Genomic DNA, 22,283 nt, shown 5'->3' with positions numbered 1-22,283 from the left:
AAACATGAAGCTAACGCAAGGAGATGGTTAGCTTAGCTTAGCATAAAAACTGGAGGCAAGGGGATACAGCTAGCTGCACATTTTTCACTTTATTTTTTTGCACTGACTAAACAAAAAACATATACCGTGTTCATTTTTTGTGTGTTAATAATAATATTCAATGTCACTGCCACGATGTTTTTATAGAAGGCCCACCCCTCACACACACACACACACACACACACACACACACACACACACACAACTTTGTTCAAAAACGCTTTGGTTGCAGTTCCTTCCACTGACCTGCCAGGAGGGGAGGACAGGGAGCGATGCAGCCCCACGCTGGAGTTCAGGTCATGATAGTAGGGTTGGCTGGGCATGTCGGCCATGGAGAAGTTCACCGCAGCACCGTGGGTGATGGGCACTGTAGAGGACACGGAGAAAACAAAGAGAGACGGTTAGGCTGTAACCACTGTAAAGGAGTTCAGTGTCTGCAGTGTTAGATGGAGTGCGTCTCTCCCTATCCTCACATCTAGAGACGCACAATTAGTTGCACAAAAGCTCGACTGACTGTTACTGACGCTTTGTGTTTAGAGGCCCTCTGTAACAAATGAAGCGCTCCCCATTCACAGGTTAACTGCCTGACCATCACAAGCATTTCTGCTAAGCACTCTGATTAGTGAAGTCGCTGCTTCTCAAAGTGGTTGTTTCTGCAGGCAGAAAGACACTTCGAATATGTATGAATATCCGTATGTGAACATTTTACTTATTACTACCATTATTATTAATTTTGAGTCCAGTCTTATTTAAATGTGGCACTGAAAATACACTAAATGTGTAAATAAACAGCAGTAGGTCGATAGTGTATTTTACAGCTGAAAGCTCCAAAAGAAGACCATCTGTGGCAGAATACTACAATTTGCAATGCATCCAAAATTGGATGAACAATCTTCGACCTTTTCTTCACTCCGCTGCGCTCCAATATAACACTCAGCAGTTTCCTCGCGTGTTGATTTACAGTGGCAAAGGTGTGGTTTTTCTCACTGCGGTCAAGGTGAGGTGTATTGTTTCAAGGGAGGCCAGGCCAGTGTTTACAGAACAAAAGGAGTCCACCGCCCATCCTCATTCTCTCTCTCTCTCTATGTGTCTCGCTCGTCAGTGTGTGGGCCGCGAGGCAGCCCGCAGCCCAAGCGGTTGGTTGGTTTGGAGTCGATGAGAGGATGGAGTGTGTGGCGCCGTCTGTTGTGGTCTGAGGTTCACCACTGGCACGATCACTCCGCCAGCCTCCGCCCTGGCAGCCCACTGAAGCCCTGGCGAAGGCCCCTACCCGCTGCTACCCATACCGAGCTGTCTGTGGAGGAATGCATCCGGCCCGAGGACGCTGAACACAAGACCATTGTTTTTTTTTCATTCATAGCTGAGGATACCCCCAACCATATCTGTCTGTGCTGGTTTCTCTCTTACTGGCTTGGCAGAGTATTTGCAATGCCACTTGGCTGCCCCGCCAGTCCTCTCATTTAAAAATCCGAGCTTTGACTTTGAAGCTAAAAAAAACAAACAGTAAATGCATAAATGGCGCTGCAAATCATAGCAGATTACCTCCTCTTACTTTATACGGGGGAAATGTACTGTCTTCACAAATGTGCGTCAACAGTTTCACTTGCCTGTGCACGTCTACATTTTTTCTGTTGACAAAATATCTTTACACTTGCAGCCGAGGCTCCTGTTGCATTAATGAGTGTCCTCGTCGAAAAAAGCTGGATTGCAAGTCAGCCTTGAACTCCGCAGCTCCCTTTGATGGACTTCAAAGAATGTCTCAACAGCCTGGAGAGTTGGGAGAGACGCGCGATGACGGACGAGCGGCTGCTTAGAAATCTTCCCAGGGAGTGACCGGCTGAGTGAGTGACAATTCCTGTGCGTCCGTCGACCTTTTTAAAATTCCAGCTCGACTTCAGTCGGCTTTAGTGAAACCGGGCTCGGTCACATGAGAGCAAGCACGCCAGCTCAGTGGCCATCTGGTCAGGGGGCAAATTAAACACTAAACAAAAACACAGCCGTTCAAAGGATATTCAGTCCCTGGGCTTCGAAAAAGGAGTAGGTTCGGCCTTCCAGAGCTCGATGTATGTGACAACCTGGACCATGCTCCTACATCAGAAACACTTTGATACAACAGGTAAACAGAGACCAAGGTCAGCGTTGATACTGCTGATTGTTCTCCATGCATTTGCATGTGAATAGACAAAACATAGTGAGGTTTTTAGGGACTATTTTTGAGGAGTTTACATGTGGAAACCCTGTGTACAGGGAATAAAATGATCCTCTTTATAATCTGGAAGTTATAGGACTCACACACCACTCTGAGTAGGGCTGCACAATATATTGATTTCTATCGTCAGCGCGACGTCAACTGGCATAAATATACACATCGCGAAAGGTTGGGATCTATTGCAATAAACCAAAAACAGATTTTTTTTGTGTTAGTTGAATGAAAATATCAGCAGAAAACTGCACTTAAAAATGTAACTGTCATTCTTTTTTTGTGGTGCCTTCTATATTCAATAAAATGTTCAATTTGTCCATAATTCTTTTTTGGAAATAATTTCCTTTCATTTGTTTTAAATTTAACAAGCATTTTTTTGGTATTGTAGAAGAATACTGAAAGCAGCAGAAATGCAAAACTGAGTACCCTTTGATATCTCTTTATGCGTTGCGAGTAATATTGCAATATAATTATGATTATCGCATATTTTCCTTATATCGTGCCGCCCTAACTCTGAGTCTAACCAGAGGACCGGAATAGACTGGTGCATACTACAAGACACAAACAGCACAACACAGGCATGTTTGTTTTAAACACAGGTTATTGGGGGTGACTGGAGTCTTTGTGCACAGCAAAACAGCACCTCAGGGTGCCTTCAGTTATCGGAGGCAGGAGGACTGCCGGAGGAACAACCGTCAGCGGCTTTACGGAGGGCAGACAAGTCCATACAGATGCACATAGGCTCATAAAGACCGCTGAGCAGTGTTCTCTTATTGCAAAGCAGACTGGCCAAACTGGATTTACCGCCCTGCAGTGGTACGGTGGATTTCAGTTAGTACACAGAGGTTGGGATCCGTAGAAAAGCTCTGTTCATGTGAAAAACGTTAAACATCAGTGTGCTTTTGAGAAAAAGGACAGATTTACAGGTGTTTTTAGTCACCTGATTAGACCTCTGCTCAAGAACGCGTGGGCGTGCACAGACCGACTTCCTCCTTATATTAACTAGGTTGCACCTGTTAGGGCAGGGAAACCTACACCGCACACATTCTTGAAAGTACGTGGACTTTGTATCCTCGTGTGATCCCCAGGGCAGTGCCGCCCAGCTTCTACGTGAGCAGGTCTAATCAGTGTGTGTGTGTGTGTGTGTGTGTGTGTGTGTGTGTGTGTGTACAGGGTGCAAAAGATTAGAATATGACGGCTACTGTATGTACTTACTTCTGGACACTCGCACCAGTTCTGTAACACTGAAGACTCCTGATTTAATGAAGCTGTCTTCCAAGTACACTGTAGACACAGGGACATAGAGAAAATCATGAAATCATTTTTTTTATTTCACAGTCATGCATGTTATTTATGAAATACTTTCATACTTTTCAGAGTTGAATGTGAAATCGTCAGTAACATTGGGTTCAACACGCCCAACTATTCTCAACCATTGACATTTTGTCAGTTGTCAATAAAGATAATTGAGTCTGAAACCCAAGAATAAATTCCAAATGTCTTGTTTTCAAGTGCTCCATCAATCTTTCTTTAATCTTATTTTTTATTTTTATTTTTTTTATTACATTTTATATTTAACCAACATCAATAAAACACAGACAAATATACAGGTACAGATCGCCACAAAGGGATTTAGGCTCCGTCACCACATACATGTAATATTATTTAAAAATGGTAAAAAGAGAGAATTAATCAGTCCTTCTTCAACCTAGCCTTTTTCACACGTGTCTTTTTGTCTTCAAAAGCTCTAAATCATCCTTACGTATTCATATTTCCATGAGAATCTAGCTGTGGATTGTTGACTTGAAAATGAGCGTATTATAAAAGTTAAAAACAAAAGACTTCACAGTCACTGAGCCCGTTTTTCAGTTGAAGTGTTTAAACCAGGGATCTTCAACAGAGCGGGGGGGCCGTCAAAGTACTGTTACATTTTAAAAGTTTTTTCAAAGTCCTAAAATGAATCTATATTATTAGCATCCATCCACAAATACAGTGCATCCTCACAATCCCCTATACCACATGTAAGTTATCATTGTAACATGATTTATAAAATCCTGCCAACAGTTATTAGGCTATTTGAATAGCTTAGCATTCTAAGCTAAAAGCATACAGCATGTTATTTTAGGCCCATTTTAATATCCAACTTCATTTTGTAATGTAGAAGGGGGTCCCTGCTCCGTCTCCCGTTCAGCTAAGGGGTCCTTGGCTTAAAAACCGCTGAAGACCCCTGGTTTAGACTAACAGCAGCACACCATTGGGTGCAGTTCAGTAGAGAGTGACAGGACAGGTGTGTGAGGAGAGAGGGAGTGACACAGAAACTCCTGCTGCTGGGAGTACAACCAATGAGGCCGCGCTGAGCCACGGGCACTGCCTATTTAATCACATATACAAGCAAACCTTAATAACTGTCAATACGGACCCTGTTGAGCTAAGATACAGTATCACAGCAAAGAAAATCCCACCTTAAAGAGTCATTTATGCAGTATTTAGAGTGACGATTATTTACTCTTTCCAAGCTTAATAAGCTTTAGATTCTCAATTAGGTTCTTTCAGCACAGCAAAGATTTTTGTGTTCTGTATTCAGGAAACTATTTTTAGACTGCACTAATGATAATTATAAATTTTACTTTATACATCTTGCCGTTTTTTAAGCATTTGTTGCGTTCTGTGTGACCTGCCCAGGACGCAGCGACGTTGTTCACAGGCTGCAAGTCAAGTAAAACAGTCAGACAAGTTATTATTGACACCCAAATGACTCCGACTCGGCTTTGATGCAAAGCCAAGGGCACTCGGGCCATGCCAGAAAGATAGGCGGGCGGCTCGATTGGCACAGGTAGCGTACTGCCTCCGGTGAGCCAACGGCTTTCTGCAGGGAGCCCTGCCACTGCAGAGGGCCTCCAAGGCCTGAGTCATTGGCTCGCTGCAATGTTTTCCTTGGCACCTGTGTCGGCGCAACCTACTCTTGAGGTAGAAAACTAATTATACTTCTCAAACTATTTTCATTCCAATGTTGTGACGACACAGAGCGGGTCAGTCCGGGGGAACAACAGAGAATATATTCTCTACAGCTGGCTCACCACGACACACACTCAGCTACCCGCCAAAGGTGCAATGTGCTGTAACACTTGCACTCCAGATCTTTGGCGGCTCTCGTCTCGTTTCTTCTTCTTCTTTTTTTTTTTACACCGTGTTTGACGTTACCATCGGGATGAAGACAATTCAACTGTAATGATCCAATCTAGTAGTATTCCTCCTCGCCCTATGCAAAGTTAAAGCTGAGCCTCAAAATGTTCCTTCAAGTTGTAAATTATTATTTACAACAGTGTGTCGCTTTGGTTTATCTAGTTAACACTGATGGTCATATTTATGCAGTTCCATTTGCTTGAAAAAGAAAATACCACTTCTGCAGGAAAACACGTGTTTTTTTGTTGTTGGATCCCACGGTCTTAAAGACATTACATGGTAAGCACCTAAGGCAGTACAGTACAGGGTTTTTGTTTTTTTTAAAGTAAGGGCTTGGCTATTTTGACTGCAAGTCACTGAGTTCACAGTAGATCAGCAATATTTAAACTAAGGTAAGTTATGGTGTACACAGGCTGCTGTACAGAGGGCGAGCTGCAGAGGAACAATAAAGCGATGACAGGAGGACTGGTACTGTACATACCTGGAAGAGGGTTCTTGCCTGGCTCATTGTTACTGGGACTTCCTGACTGCTGCGAGTCTGCAAACACACAGAGATGGAAGGGGGGGGGGCTTAGTATAGCACAAGGACAACAACATGCCATCTTACTGAAACACGGTTTTCTTGTCAGCAAAGGTTAATTCCAGCAAAGGTAACCTGGTGGCTTGGTGAAAACACTGTATCCTGTAACTTCTAATAAAAAAATAAGTATGTTTTTATCTCAGTTTGTCTCACACCTTTGGCCTGTTACAAACTCACTGAGTGCACTTAAAATAAAGAAATAACTTCTGTCAAGACACTCATCAAGACAGAGTGTATTTCTGATGTTTTTCCTTATCTCCCCGTCAAAGCGAGCATACCCACTGCGTTTTAAACAAGACCGTTTTGTTTGAACAGCATTATCATTGATGGGAAGGCAAAGCCCTGTGTCTGACACTGGATAGCCTAAAAGTTTTTACCGGCAGACCTCTGGGTAATTTTTCAAAGGGGCTAAGGGAGTGTTGGGCGGGGGCAGGCGGGGGATACAGAATGTGTTCGGTCCTGCTGTGCAAGGTACGAGCACAGAACAAAACGTGGAGGGAGCGCAGGAGGGGCGGGGAAATACAAGGAAACATGAGTGGAATTCTTTCCACCGGCTACGGTGCGCAGGCTTTGGTCTGACACGGCCCGGACTGACGACTTTTACCTCGATGCCTCGACGGGAGGGGAATCTATCATCCCTCAGCGGTTCCTGCTCTGGGTGATCACTGACAGGCACGTGGGCCTTTTGTGGAACACCAAGATGAAATGTATAAATCAAGTCCGATTTTCAATCTGTGATACAATATGCTGTATTTTGGAAAGAAAAACGGACTCAACATTGCGGCAGGCAACTGCCGCTCCATGTCCATGACGGCGTCTGAATGGACCCCCATAATGATCCAAAACGGCCACACATCCCCTGAGGCGGAGAGGGCCCAACGAGAACCAGCAGGGAGATTATCATCTATGTCTTTAACACGAGAGAGCCGAGACAAGAAGCTAAAAGCAGTGAACTCAGATACCCTCGCCTTGCAACAACACCCCTTTTCCTGCCGCAGCTCTCGTGAGCTGCGTTACAGAGGCAACGGGGAGAAGGAAAAAGGGGGGGGGGGGGGTGGAAGAGAAAGAAGAAAATAAAGTTGAAAGATTTATCCCTTACTTGTTCTCTCTCTGTGTGTGTCTCTCCCTCTCTCTCTTGTTCCCCTTCTCCTAAATTTGACTATTAAACAGCACTGCAAAAACAGAATGTTCTTGGCTGAAGCTCAACAATGACAAAGTAGGGAGGGAACGGGACCATACGTTAAGGAGAAAAAAAAAAGAAATCCCCCTTTTCCACTATGCTTAGCCCTGAAAACATATGAGTAATGTACAAGTTATGGTCTCACAATACATCTCCGCTCTGCTTCCTAAAGACAAAAAACACAAGGGTGACTTGTGCTTTCTTATCCAGTAGTCTTTCATTTTTTAAGGGACCTCTGTAAAATCTCTCATGTGGACACATAGAAAAGTTTCAATATTTCAAAGCAGCTAGTTTGTTTCAACAATTGCAGAAATTAAAGAAATATCAGTCTTTCCCAGAGGCCAAGGTGGCTTGTTTGTCGAATCAACAGATTTAAAAATATTCCATTATTTATAACAAAGAATCTTCAAATCTTCAAATCTTCAAATCTTCAAATCTTCAAATTTGACAAGCTGGAACAACATAATGTTGAGCATTTGTTTTTTATAAATCCATTCAATCGATTATCCAAATTGTTTAAGATTAATACGTTTCAGTGAATTATGTCAGAAATAAAAAAAAAGTTGAGTCGTTGTCTGGAGTCAGCGAAGTTTTCCTTTGCCTTTTGGACCAATGCGCAGCGGCTCCCTGAAGTTGCCTCTTTGCGCGCGCGCACGCACACACACACACACACACACACACACACACACACACACACACGTGTGTGTCGAGCAGCTTTTGTGGCCGAGCGGAGGTTTGTGTGGATTTGGCACAGCGCACAGTCCATAAAGTGATTGCAGGGAGCTCAGCGGCCTTGTCTCCCTGTCTTCTCCCCCCCCCCCCATGCCACTTTCAGAGTCATCCATCAGTCTCGTTACGACTGCCAAGTCTACGCTCGCGCCCTGAGAACTGCTGAGAGGGAAAGAAAACGGGCCAGGGAAGAGAAAAGAGCACCGGAGAGTGAAGAGGAGGTAACCGCTGAAAAGGTGGTGGGAGGACAGAAGGAGCGAGGAGGTGGAGGTGGGAGAGGTGGGAGAGGTGCCCCGGTTCATTTAGACCGGATCAGAGTGTTGTGTTTTTGGTTGTTTTTCCCCTCCTTCTTCTAGGACTGAACAGGCAACCATGACAAAAAGAGCAGATGGCGGTGGCAATTAGAGATCTCAGGCAGAATCTTCCAGCACGAGGCCCCACTGTAGCACCAGGAGAGACCACCTGGATGACTCAAGGTGGGCTGCAAGCATATGGCGCATCTGCCAGGCCTGCGCCAGGGCTGGAAACACCTCCCCTATTGCATTACATTTTACCTTTGACCCGAGAAGGGCAGCTTCATGCTCCATCTTCCTTCAGGGTGATTACATTGTTTAGAACAGCGCTTGCACATTTGCCAGGCCAGTGTGCGGACTGTTTCTACTAAACACTTTCTTTAGCATCAAATCCCTTTTTTCACTCAACAGGTATTTAAAATAGACCATAGACGGATCAAAGAAAGATCATTCGGGATTACACTAGGTGGGATTTCAGTGCAGATAAATTGCCTGTGAATTAAAAGATAAATGCAGTTCAGAAAGTGGCTGAAATAAAGTGAAGCAGTGGGATATTTTGAGCCTGAGGCCTGGTATCTGGATCTAAAAGGTGTCCTGTGCACAAAACTCAGCCAATCCGATAGTCTTCAAATAAACAGTAGTGTAACCTGTAAATAAACAGTTGCGGTCGAGGAGGCTGGGCTTTGCCCTGGGAGCTTGGCAGGCCTCGATCACAGGGCCAGACACCACACACACGCCCTCTCTCACACACACACACACACACACACACACACACACACACACATAAAGACGCACATAGACAGGCCCTTTTCCAAAAACAACATTTCTTGGCACCCTCCGTCCCTGCCACTTGTTTAAATAAACAAACCGGTTCATGAAGGAAGAGGGGAAAAAACAGCACCACGAATGAATCTGATTATCTGCTGTTACTCAGCAAAAAGAAAAAAAAAGCAAGGAAAAAAAAGTAGAAGAGAGGGCTTGTGGGTATTTTGGATGTGTCCACGAGTTCTTACACCTTCTTGTCCGGTGGGATACTTATCATACCACTGTAACGATTAGGGCAATTAGGGGTAATGGCAACAGAAATCTGGCTCGGTGAGAAAGTTTGTCAGTGCTTGTGAGGTTTCTCCACACCCAAGAGTTTTACTCGCCTGGATTTTATAATCACTAAAACACTCGCGCACACTCTCCCAACCCACCCTCTCATTTTTTGGCACTCTACCCATTCTGTTCCCACTAAATTGCTGGAACACACATGCACATACCATGTGTGTTTTAATTTAAGTGTGGATTAAATTAGCCACATAGTTTTGGGAAACTTTCGTCATATACAGTACACATATATATATATTTATATATATATACACTTTTATTTTTTTTGACAGTGGCGGTGCACGTCCCTAGCCCGCAAACACTTGCAGACACGTACAGATGTCCCCCACAAAAAAGACAGTGCGCACGCGCGACACGCACACCCTGCAGATGCATACCGCTGTCGACATTTCAGGAGGAGAAGCCTGTCTGGCAGCCATTTTATGCCGAGCGGGGTTCTGTGCACATGTATAGCACTCTGGCTGCCAGAGGCATGGGTCCTGAGCCAAGACGCATTTCAGCAGCCCGGGGAGGCGAGGGGAGGGGAGTGTGGAGGAGAGGTGGAGAGGGGTGGACTCCCAGAGAAGTAGGGAAACAGAGCGAGGGAGAGGGGCTGAAAATATCGGCCTAATTACGGAGCAGCTCCGATGCGTAATGTTTCGACAATACAGCTGCTCCTGGGTAAATATTTGATGTGGCCGAGCAGACGTTCTGCTCAGCGTCCTCCTGCTTTTCTTTCCCTTCCTGCTGCAGGAGACCAGTTTGTCCTTCCTTGGAAATGCACAGTCAAAATATGCGCGTGTTTGTGTGTGGAGCACGGGGTCATGCAAGTCTTGACAGTACGTGTAAATGACTGTACATGTGTCGGTTTGGAATGTGTGTGCGAGTGTGTACTTTGTCCCGCGTCCTCCTCTGCTCCTGGTTTCTATCATTCACAGCTTTGGCGATGACCTCACACCACCCGGGCTGGTTTCCAACAGCCGGCAGAACCTGCTCTCTTCTCCAAATCTCTCCCTTTCTTCTTCTCGCTATCTGTCTATCGCTGTCCCTGCAACAGTATCCCTCCTCTATTGTATCTTTTTATACTAGCCTCAGTGGATATCTGCTATTCAGGGTGTCTCTGTGACGATACCGTAAGAGCACACTGTGTTATTTCAAATTTCTTGATTTTTTTTCCCTCTCATGTCCTTTTTTAACACTTATCTCTTTCTTTCTTTAAATATCTCCATCTGTGTTGGTGCTCTCCCCCCTTTGCCGCCTTTTTAATGCCCCATCTCTTTCTCTCTCTCTGCTTCTATCTCTTTGTCTCTCTATCTCTCTCTTCTCTCCCTCCCTCCCGCTTTGTTGTCTAAACAAAGTGGCCTTTATCAGGATGAGCCGCAACCCAAACAAGCCAAACAAAAGATATGGGCGAGGAAATCTGCCCACAGAATTGGGAGGATCTTATCATGCCAGCCATTGTGTGCCAGCCTGCCAACTGGCGATGCCCCCCACTGCCGATCCTGCACACCCACCGCGCGCGCACACGCACACACACACACACACACACACACACACACAAAATTCTGGCTTCTCAGCCCCACCACCCGGACTCATGCATGGGGTTCTGCAAAGGGCTGGCACCTGACCTGGCCGAAAGCAAAGTGATATTGACGCAGAGGGGAAAGGGAAGACAAATGCAGCAGCCAAATAGGACGCCATCTTAGGGTGGCATTGTCTCACACGGAAGATGAGCTTTAATTAAACAGTAAAAAAAAACACAAAATGTGGAGCAACTTTACTGATTTACCTACTTTTTGTGTATTTAGTGGGGCTAGGTGTTGAACTGAGTACCAAGTACTGAAAACTGCCTCTCTCACGACCTCTTCCATGCATTATTGTTGGAATTATAATCAGTGATACCTTCTGCACAGACAAAAATGTACAGCATTGTAATCCCTTTGACAAACTATGAATGTGTTCCCCCAGCGGTGTCCATACACTGTGTGACACTGTAATGATTATCTCATAATTGGAACAAGGCAAGTATTTCTTATTGGCTAAAAGGAGCACCTGGTAATCCAGACGGCCACCCTATCAAATGACTGCCACTGACAGGGAATGCAGGTACAGTTGGGTGAGTTACCCTCAAACACACAGACACACAGATACACACACACACACACACACACACACACACACACACACACACACACACTCTCAGACGAAAGCGAGAGAATGGCAGATAGAAAGTGAGAGGGGCAAAGTTGAAACGTCTGTGAGAACAATGACATTTTGCCTTCTTTTCTCCAAGCCAGACACCACAGACTTGTTCAATAGAGCAGGGACACACACACACACACACACACACACACACACACACACACACACACACACACACACAGTAGGACTGTCAGGGTTTTGAGACTTATGGAATCAAGTGGGATCCCAGCCCAGACAAGAACAATGAGAAGCCATACAGTGTATGTGTGTGTGGTTGACTGTGTGTGACCTAGCTCACTTGTATCTCTCTGCATGCGTGTGCATCTCTTCTCAATGTGAGCATTGCCACCTCGGTGTGTATGTGTGTGGATCATCAGTGTGTGTTTGTTTCTAATCGGTGCATACTAATGCCGGCGAGGAGCGGGCCCTCTTTCTCTCCGCAGAGTCTCTGTGCCTTCTCCTCAGTAAACTCTCACGGCCGTGAAAGGAGGAGAGCATTTTAACCGAGCCGGGGGGACAACAGGCTCCTCATTGAGGTCACCAAACAGTGTGGACGGGGAGGGAGCGCATTCAGTGGCGAGTGGGCCTTGAACAAGGGACTGAATGGTCTGACGGATCATTAGCCACACCGGCCCGGGAGTGGAGAAGGAAGAACCTGGCGAGCACAAAGGGACACACAGCCACAGAACCAAGGATGCAGATGAGAGTTAACCCATCTAAATTCAACTTCCCCACCTTTTTCATTTGTGAAATAAAGTTTAGCCACCTCTAAACAGATGCATATACTCCGGGCATACAAATAGACAAAATCAAAAGCAGCTCCGAATGCTTGCTCTATAATGCTGTTTTACATATGCACGTTTAACTCACACGTTGACATACATGCGTGCACAAAAGGGGCACGCACCCAGCATCCCCGCGGCGAGCTGATCTGCGCTGTACATGCGGGATGCAGTCAGCGGCCAAGCTGCAGACAAACTACACAACGCGACACAGTGGCTCATCTGTCCCATGAAAAATGAGCAGGCTGGCCTCCAGTCAGCACACTGCGCCCCACTTAATGTTTCCACCTCCTCCCGCTCTCTCTCTCCCTCTTGTCCTTTTCTCACAATGTGGCCTTTCCTTTCACTTTTTTATTACATTCCTTTTCTTCTTTTCCTCTTTCTGTATCCTTTCTAATCTTTCTATTCTTGTCACTTTCCTTTTTGCACGCTGCCCAAACCTTTTATCTCCTCCGCAGCACCTGGCACGACACATTGCATGTTGCAGATATATCCATATATGATTATCAAAAGTTCTTTGTGCTGAAACAATTGGTCATTGAATTAATTCGCGGCTGGATGGGAAATCAATCCCTTACAACTGTGATCATCTCAGGAAGCCTTTATTATGCCAAATTTCAAACGTTTGCTGGTTTCAGCTTCTCAAATTTGAACATTTTTATCACTGCAAACTGAATATCTTTGAATTTGCGACTGTTTGAAGGTCAAAACAAGTTTTTAAAACCTTCACTTTGGGCTCTGGGAAATTATGATGGGCATTTTTGAAAATGTTTGAAAACATTTTGTAGACTTAACAACTATTGATTAATTGAAAAAAAATATCAAAAGATTTACTGATAATAAAAATTATTCTTAGATGTAGACGTAAACACACACACACACTGATTTTTTGAAAGTGGGGTCTCATCATTCACAAGTTTAATCAGCGTCAAGTCTAGCCTGTGAGAAAAAAGAACTCTGCATCTGCGCTGAAACAATGGGCCCATCAATGGCCAACCTCGGCATCTTTTTGGTATGCACCAAACAAACAATTAGCTTTGTTGCGGTGTAATTGACAGGCAGGACCGGGTGGCATTTACATTTGCCCGCTGTTGCCACCCTGCCATTCGACGGGCCGGGATAAAAAAGAAAAGGTCCATACGAGGGTGGAAGGTTGGCCACATCCCTCTGGTTGGAAGACACCGCTTTTTTTCCCCGGTGGCAAACTTCCAAGCAGGAGCGGGGTTTTTTTAATGCACGGCTGTGGAGGAAGGAGGGAAGGGAGGGTGCAGTGAGGACCAGACTATAGATTTAATTATGCATGCATGTTTTCTCATTCATTGTAGTGGTGGGAAGAGGAGAGGGAGAGGGTAAGGGGTGTGTGGTGGGAGGTGTTGGGGGGGGGGGACAGACCAATGGACATTCCGTCGTTGTAGTCCTCCTCCCACACACACACATATACACACAAAACAACACACACACACACACACACACACACCACACACAACACACACACACAAACAAACACACACACAAGGAGCAGTCTGGGGCGAGCCGCTATAGGCTAATGAGGTGACACTCACGTTGGAGACTAGCCAAAACAGTCCCTTAACTCCTAGCCAGTAGTTAGAGGAGAAGAAGGAGAAAGGTGGTGGTGGGGAGGGGGGAAGAGAAAGAGAAAAGAGGAGGCGGATGAGGTGGGGGGCAGGCGGGTGAGGTGGGCAGCTAGCCGGGGTTAGTGGGAGGAGCATGTGTGTGTGTGTGTGTGTGGGGGGGGGGGGGGGGGGGGGGGGGGGGGGAAGAAGAGAGTTGAAGTCTTTCAGGATGTGAGGGTGGGGGTATTTCTGCAGTTTTGTAGTTGTGAATGAATCACGCGGCGGGCGGTGGTAGAGGGGGGGCTGTGCACGAGCGTTCACTGTCGGCGATTTTGGTCTGTGAGGCAGCTCTGAGGAAAAGTAAGACTGTGTGTGTGTGTGTGTGTGTGTGTGTGTGTGTGGTGTGTGTGTGTGTGTGTGTGTGTGTGTGTGTGTGTGTGTGTGTGATGGAGTAGAGTGGTGGGGTGCACGGTGGATGCGCGCGGAGACGAGGACAACGGAGTAGACTCAAAAACCCCCAGTCAGGCAGACAGACCTTTGACAGAGGAGCTCTGTGATTGCCTCTTTCATCTTCAGAACCCCCATCCAGTCGGATAATTATGAGACAAATGCTCGGACCCCTGCTGCTTGAGTGGCAATGGGCATGGGAGGCCAGAAACACAGAGCGAGGGTTCAAAACTGCACGTCTCGACTAGTCTGGAGGGAGGGGGGGACAGAGGGACTGAAAGATGGTGGGGGTGTTCAGGGGTCTGGGAAATTCCCCACTCTCCCAAGAGAGACAACTTGGCCCACAGATCATAGTTCAGGGACAGTCTGGTTGTGATAGTAGCAAGGCTTAACTGGTTTTAGCCGCCAACTTCCTGTCAACTTACACACACACACACACACACACACACACACACACACACACACACACACACAAATGTCCAAAACTGTATTGTAATCTGTAAAACTACTTTGAATTTTAAAGTGATCCATGTGAAAGTAATTCAAAATGTTCGGGAAATATGAAGGTAAGAAAGAGAAGCAAACCAAAACAAGCTCTCATTTCATGTCAATCGTTGATGAACAGTCCCTTCAGGTTGACTCAGGCCTGTGTAATGTTGTGTGTCTGCGAGGCCTCAGCCAGTGATGTGCCAGTGATTGTCAGCGCTTACGACGGCGTCAGGCTTCAGCCAAGAGGAGTTCCCACTGGTGAGAGCAGCGGGCCGAGCCAGGGCGACTGGGTGCTCCCTCACAGGGCAAATGGCTCTCCTCCAGCTGGGCTAGAGGCCACCGAGGATCCCTGCCACCCATTGCCACTGTTTGCACTCCCTGGGCTCTGCCAAGCGAGCAGCGGTGAAGCGCACACAAACACACACACACACACACACGTGCACACACACCTTAAAACTGGGGACGTGGAAGGAATTATCCGATCATAGAATGCCACCACATCTAAGACCAGCTCTTGGCCCAAAACAGACAAAGAAAACAAAGCGTGCACTCATTCAGACGATTTTGCTCGCAATGCTCCGCTGGAACGGGACATAGGGTGGAGAAGGGGGAGGGGGGGGGGGAATCAACCACAGGGTTTAATGTGTCATTACAAGCATAAAAACAGACTACTGACATTGCCAACAGATGTCAAGCCAGTTTATTTTTGCCATTACAACTCCAGTAGGGAAGTAAGCCGCAGGTGCAAATGAACCCAGTCTCGTAGCTTTCTTCTTTACTACCCAGACTCCTGTGTTGCTGCATCATCACTTCTCCTGATCCTGTCACTCAGACATGCATCACGGAGATAGGCCGGGTTATCAAAACCAAAAAGCTACCTATTGCATTGGCGCTAGCATCTCAAATGTTATGTACCCGATCCTGTACATGTGGCTTAGATATTACTTGTGTTCCACATGAGTAAGGACAGTACCTTCTGGCAAGGTGTGGACCAATCTACAGGAGCCTTAGTTCTACTAATACCCACACCTTTCTGAACGTCCTACTCCCATGAGTGCAGTAATGACGGAAAGATGTTTTAACTCTTAACGGTGTACGTTGTTCAGATGTAGCAGGCCAATTGGGGAGCTTGTTGGTGGTGTAAATGCCGGCTGCCTGCCGCATGGCCAGTAAAACCCCTCCTTTCCTGTTAATGAGCCTGGAGACGGAGGCCCCCAAGTGCGAGCTGGCCCGAATCAAAGCATGTGTGGGGAATCGAGGTCGGGGGACAAGAGGGTTTGTCGGGGGGGTTGGGTGTCTCCACTGGCACAAGACCAGGGAGTGAAGCTTTCAGGGCAAAAGGGACATCACGAGAGTGTAATTTCACAGAAACCCCTACTCTTAAAAAGAAAAGTGTCGGAGGTTCTCGCGGAATCACAGCACCAGGTAAGGGCTCATTTGGTGAGCCATAATCAGATGCAGAGCGCTGGTTTAAAAAAATAAAATAACTGCATCATAAAACCGGTTCTCACATAACTCAGAAGGGAGTGACAGCGGCTGTGCCCGCCACAAGGTCAGAGTGTTGGCATCAATCCAGAGACAGTGGAGCTCCTCCGCTCCTTATGGACCCTCCAACTGTCTGGAGATATCCAGCACACAGCAGTTAGGGTGCAACCCATCTCTGCTCTTTGTGGTTGTAGGCCCCAGATGCACAATTCAAACACAGACACCCGGAGACTCAATGCAGTCAACAGCCCGTCACTTACCACAGCAAAGCACCGTATAATCATGACACTACATCTTGGTCTTACAGGAGATCAAAATGCAAATTTCATCTTGCAGGTTTAACACAGTATTCCCTTTGCCACACCACAAGTGTATGATTTATAAATCATACTTAAGTGCATGCTAAGCAAGTACTCAAAGCCAGAGAGAGAGAAAGAGAACTCTATTCCACATTCCTGGCAAAAAAAACAGAGAGCAAATCTGTTCTGTGCGACGTAGGCCTGCTGGGGCAGCCCCCTCTGCCACTGCAGCAACAACAACAACATGTGGTTTGGCTGCACAGCGCCGGTTTACAGTGGGAAGAGCACAGGCGCTAAATTAATTTCAGATTCTGTTGTTTGAGAGTCGTAAACAGTGTTACAGCAAAAGCATGGCATCCAGAGAGTCGGCCACAGTGTTTGGTCACATGGTTAGAACACATTACATCAGTAGCTTTTCAGGGTTTTTGGGGAATAGATCATTATGCGCTACGAGTACTGAGATATTACAAATCAGATTGACATAGTAAACTGGTCATGTTGCACACAAACAAAGTGTCCTCGGGCATTGCAAGCCCGGTCCTCCCTCGCTACTCTGTGACGAGAATGTAAAGGGCTTTTGTTTTGAAATGATTTCCGCGATGTTTCCAGGATGACACGCAGAACAAAGACATGTGTCATCAGGTCTCACCTGGCAGGTTTGTGTTTATTTACAAGTATCTCGAACATTGTGGTTTTATGATTACATTCATGCTCTGATAAAGTCGAGGAGGAAGGGCTTTCTGGTGAAGCGAGTTTAAGTCGGGCTGTCTTTCCCACGAGGCTCCGAAGCCATAATCTCTTGAAATATTTGCACAGATGACGGCAGCGCTCGGCTGTTTTGACACAAAGCGGCATGAACGAGATCGAGCAGTCACTTTTTCCATCACTTTTCAGTTGAGGAAAGGGAATTCCCCTTTTGCCGCTTTTCCCTGTAACCCGCCCGCACGACTCCCACCAATCCGTACAAGCCTCCAGCACTCCTTCCTCCACTTCCTCCGACTGCTAGGATTTGTTCACTCGGGGCCACGCCACAGGGGCCTTTACGCCCGCCTCCCAGCCAGCTCCCACAGTCCTTGCTTTCCACTCACCCAAGCATGTTGTTTTCACTTTATCAGAGATGCCAAACGTTAACTCACTGAGATCAGAGGTGGGTGGGAGGGCAAGCAGGGCTGGGGTAAATGCTGCAGGAGGATGAGGATAGAGGTAGTTCCTGTTCGGCCTCAGGAAGGCAAGCAGGGCCGTTCTGTTTATGTTGACTGTTTCTGGCAGGGCTGTCTTAGAGCTGCGAGTTAAAACCATATATATATATATATATATATATATATAGTGGGCCCGGTTTGCATTTGACTGCAACTTGTTGTCCTCATGACTGCTCACCCACACCCCACCAGCACTGACTCAAGCTGCAGGCAGCACAAATGATAATAAAAATAAAGTATTATATATGTATGTATATGTATATAACACATTTTCCATGTTACCTCTCCTAAACTCTTAGTGGTGCCTCCCAGGCGGTCAAATTTTAACAGAAATATTATTATATTATGTCATATACATGTATACACGGTCCTTACAAATGCTCCTTCAATGTGCTTCAAATACTTTTCAGCTCACATATTAGCCACTGTCATTCAACTAAATATAAACCATTCAGCTATATTTTCTGCAAAAGGAAGAACACAAATGCAACGTATTTTTCACATCAGAGCTGCACTGAACTTGGCGTGGACTCTGTCCAAAGGCCATGAAAACATAATCTCCTGGCCGTAGCCACATTGTTGCATCATGGGCCACCACCGGAGCTGAATCTATAATAATCCCACTCCTGGCAAGCATCTCGAAAATATACATCTCCCCCTGCCTATGTTATTTTTCTTCATCTCCTAGGGGCCTGCTTGAATGTGTGTGTGTGTAGAAAAGACAATCTCTTTACTGACAGTGACGGCACAACAGGCTTGTTGCAATCCCGAGGTTGGCAGCTCTGCAGAAACACTTCCCATTTGCGGTGCAGGGCTTAGTCCAAGCCACTTGAACTTGGCAGGGCTTACCTGGAACAGCCTACCCGTAGGACTGCCACAGACTCTCCCCCCTCAGCCGAGGCAGGAGGCCTCACTGTAAGCCACGACAGCTGATGTCAGACACACCTCCAAAAAAAAACTGCCTACAAGTGACTTCCAGGTATTTATCAAGGCAGAAGGAAATAATAATACAACTTTCCCGCGAGGAGCCGGTTGAACTGCTTTCTTTAAGTAAGTCAAGTGTAAGCGCTTATGTGGAACTTATTTGCAGTATATTGTTTCATATTTGTATAAACCTTGATTGTAACTGGTTGGGAAAAAAAGTTGAGGAAATGTTACAAGGTAGAACATACAGTACAGAGGCACAAAGGACAGAATTGTGCAAAAAGGTGACGTTTTTTAATCAACTGAGAGGGAATTACACAGATCGTATGACACCATATGGAATTATTTTTACACATAATGTATTTCCTTTGCAGGCGCTGTGAAAGGCGAGGCCTACAGGGAGTCCTCTTTAGGAGGAGGGGAGCTGTATGTATGGTGAGGAGGGAGGGGTCGGAGGATCGGGTGGTTTAGTGGGGCGGTCCAAGCACGCTCAGCGAAAATATGCCTCGTGCACTCGTTGAACTTGGGGCCTGCGCGGGCTTCTCTCAAGGTTACAGGAGAGGCCTGTGCAGAGAGGAGCAGGAGAAAGAAACCATGCAGCACTCGTCCACACGCAACAGGCTCTCCACTGGACTCTGTTTCTTGCTGCTTTTTAATTTGGGAAACGGTTTGTTTTCAGTTCCCCACGAATGCCAAAACGTTTAATAATTAAAAACTTGACATTTTTTACATCTAGTTTATAATATCCCCGACCACACATTTAGTGGTCTGGACTGTCACTGAGTCTCACTGCGAGCGTCTGTTGCTGAGATAACAGGAGCAGCCAGCGATCGCCTTTGACACCAGGTTTCCTTCCCTCCTCGGAGCCTGCCGGGACCCGGGCCGTGTATCCGTTGCCGCACCCTCGGGCCCTCGGCCACACAAAGGTAGGAAGCGGCCACTGGAGCAGGGCGGCATTGTGACGAGGCCACTAAATCACCTCTCGTTTTATCCACCGCTATTTACGCACGTTTCACCAAAGGAAACCATAAAAACAACAAGGCCTAGTAAATACATCGGACGAGGCCTGCTGTAAAGAAGGGAGCACAGGCCATCGGCTAATTGAATGACACGGACAGTTAGGGTATACAACGCTTGTGATATGATAGGTCGACACACAAAGCTTAAGGAAGCCAGACATTCAAAAACACCTAAACGATGCAATCTGCTGTCATTTAGAATAGCACAGCGATGAATAGAACGTTTTTGCTGTTGAAACTGTGTTAGAGGTGATGAATCCTCCACATAACTTTTGAGATCATAGTTTGTACCAATGCATATTATTAAATGTATTGGGGGTCCGGGAATAAACCAAAACATTAGGTCCAGCTTAACGCTAATAACATGCACCATAGCCTTAAAAAGTAAAACCTCTAAGACGCAGTCTCAGTAAAGTTCATCAACAGTACTTCATGGATGAATTGCAAAAGAACGCAGGTCTTATCGTAAGATAATGGTCATTTTATAATTATTAAATCACAGCAATGCATAGTAATTGCATATGTGATGGTAAACAGCACAGGACTGAAAAGTCAAGGAAAGAATGCAAAACATGACGCTTGTGCCGGAACTTCAAGTCGCATTTGACTTCGGACAGAAAGAGGTCAAAGGGCAGCAGGTAGTAAACACTCAGCTGAAGGAATTGGTCACTTTGCCTTTCCCCAAGAATTAGCAGGCCATTAGCAGCTCGTGAAAAAGGCCACTTCTCTGCCTCACGACAGATTAGGTCTGCTTTCATACAAACAGCCAAGCAATGTGATTCAATGCTATCACATCGAGTAAGGGGAAAAAAGGTTCCTGCGTGTGTAAAAGGGAAAAAAGCCACAGAGGCATTATGTCAACAACAGCCTACTTCAATGCACAGATGCAACTTTGATATAAGCTTATGAAAAGGACCAAAAACATTTCTTCATAGTCAATCCCAGCTCATTTTCCCCCAAAAAGAAATTAGCATAAGATGAAATGGGTCATTCTCATGTCTTGATTAAAGTAGGACTCAGCTTTACCCAAGTGGCCAAGCAGCAGACTGCAAGTTCAAGCTTTGCGCACTGAAGGCCTTATCGGGCCCCGTTTTTGGTAAACAAGAGGAGGAGGGGAAAAAATAGCCCTGTGGATCATAATAAAGGGAGCATCAAAGCCGTTATAGAAGAGAATGAGTCGGAGTATTAGGAGACACTTGGGGATGTCAACGTGATAGCTTAGATGTCACTGGAGAACATCTTCATGGACGTAAAGCGGGCAAACAAATTAAGAGGGATGAGCTTGCACTTGGTGGATTAGTTTTAGATTTATAGAGGCAACTTGGAGCCAATGTAAAGCAGAGAGAAAACAAGTCTGTCAAAGCCGTAAAGACGCCCACATAGTTGCAGTGACGTCTAATAAATGACCGTGGTGAAAGCACACAGCAGTACGTATGACTTGTTGCAAAGTTATTAGACTGTGTAGTTGTACCAGCGAAGAGGATCTGAAGCCCATTACAAACCGGCTCGACCTGACAGGGCCCTTGTCATTAATGAAGACTGTAACCTCATTTCCCTAAGTTAACCTTGGCAACTGTAGTACAGTCTGTTCTATAAGCTCAACTATGTGTGTGCGTGTGTGTGTATTGTATGTCCTGGTAGCAGGTTATGTATACCAAGCAGCAGCCCTGCGGCAAGCACCCGTTCTCATCAGCACTTCGTAAAACAAGGGTGTGGTGCCGGTGCTTTGTGTGGAGGAACCTTTACATTAGACTCCAACTGAAAAGACCTTGGAGTGCTAAGTGTCTGTGAGGAACTAGAAGGATGGTAACAATCCTCCAAACATTTCTGCGTCCCGATGATTTCAGCAGATGAGTTTCATCTCTGTCTGCAGGGACTACTGCCGCGCCGGGTCCCGAGCAGCACCAGCAACCCAAATGTGAGATAATGTGTGTTGCATGTGCAACGGTATTTTTAGGCCAGTGCAATTTCTCTGTGACACATTTACTGCGGAGGACCTCAAGAGTGATAACATGCACAAACCGCAGTGTGCCGAGGAGAGTGACAGCAATACTTGGGGGCCACAGGAGAGACGGGCCAATTAATGCCAAGGAGTCCTGTGAGTGGAGCCCTCTGTATAATCCCACAACCCACTTTATGGCAGACGCTCCCCTCCTTCGCTGATGTGTAGATCATTAATCACATTTGGAATCAAACGCCTATCCCTTGCCACAAATATTCATTCCCCAAATTCAAAGCCATGTATGTCAAATACACCCCTTCACCAGAGAAAGCTACTCAGACTCTCCACAATCAATTATCAAGAGAGAGGAGCTGATTTCCAATGTGTATTCTTTGAAAATCATCCAAGTCTGATACTTTTTAGCTGAAGTACCTCCACACAAGTATTTTCGTGCCACTGTGTGAAAGGACTGAAAACACACACTTATGAAAAGGAGCTTGCCAACGCCGTTAGAAGAAGAAGAAGAAAAAAAAGCATGATGGTTTTAACTTCAATTTAAGCAATGCTACTTAAAGCCGAGCTCTTAAAATTCTCGCTCGGCACACAGAACTGGCACTTGAGA

At 46.0% G+C, this 22,283-nt stretch overlaps 1 protein-coding gene and 1 long non-coding RNA gene across 11 annotated transcripts in view; one reads left to right on the top strand and one right to left on the bottom strand.

Moving 5' to 3' along the window:
• LOC116686558 (uncharacterized) overlaps nucleotides 1–7,087 on the top strand; it is a 28,158-nt gene extending 21,071 nt beyond the window's left edge. Inside the window, exon 3 of the long non-coding RNA XR_004331296.1 lies at nucleotides 7,076–7,087. This is a non-coding gene — a long non-coding RNA (uncharacterized LOC116686558). The remainder of the gene's footprint in view (nucleotides 1–7,075) is intronic.
• Nucleotides 1–22,283, bottom strand: part of LOC116686557 (nuclear factor 1 B-type) — a 71,584-nt gene that overhangs the window by 27,272 nt on the left and 22,029 nt on the right. For 8 of the 10 annotated variants that reach the window (XR_004331295.1, XM_032511570.1, XM_032511572.1 and 5 more), the window contains exons 3-5: nucleotides 5,907–5,963; nucleotides 3,458–3,526; nucleotides 286–406 (exon numbers count right to left, since the gene is read on the bottom strand). Coding sequence is in view for 9 of the 10 variants with exons in the window: in XM_032511570.1 (XP_032367461.1) it covers nucleotides 286–406; nucleotides 3,458–3,526; nucleotides 5,907–5,963 (247 nt within the window). In the remaining variant the exon portion in view is untranslated. The remainder of the gene's footprint in view (nucleotides 1–285; nucleotides 407–3,457; nucleotides 3,527–5,906; nucleotides 5,964–22,283) is intronic. The other 2 variants (XM_032511573.1, XM_032511574.1) reach the window with 1 other exon arrangement.

This window comes from Etheostoma spectabile, unplaced genomic scaffold (genome assembly GCF_008692095.1).
Source record: "Etheostoma spectabile isolate EspeVRDwgs_2016 unplaced genomic scaffold, UIUC_Espe_1.0 scaffold394, whole genome shotgun sequence".
Classification (NCBI taxonomy): Eukaryota; Metazoa; Chordata; class Actinopteri; order Perciformes; family Percidae; genus Etheostoma; species Etheostoma spectabile.
Note: the sequence above shows the minus strand (reverse complement) of the source record. Positions and strands in the feature narration are given on the sequence as shown.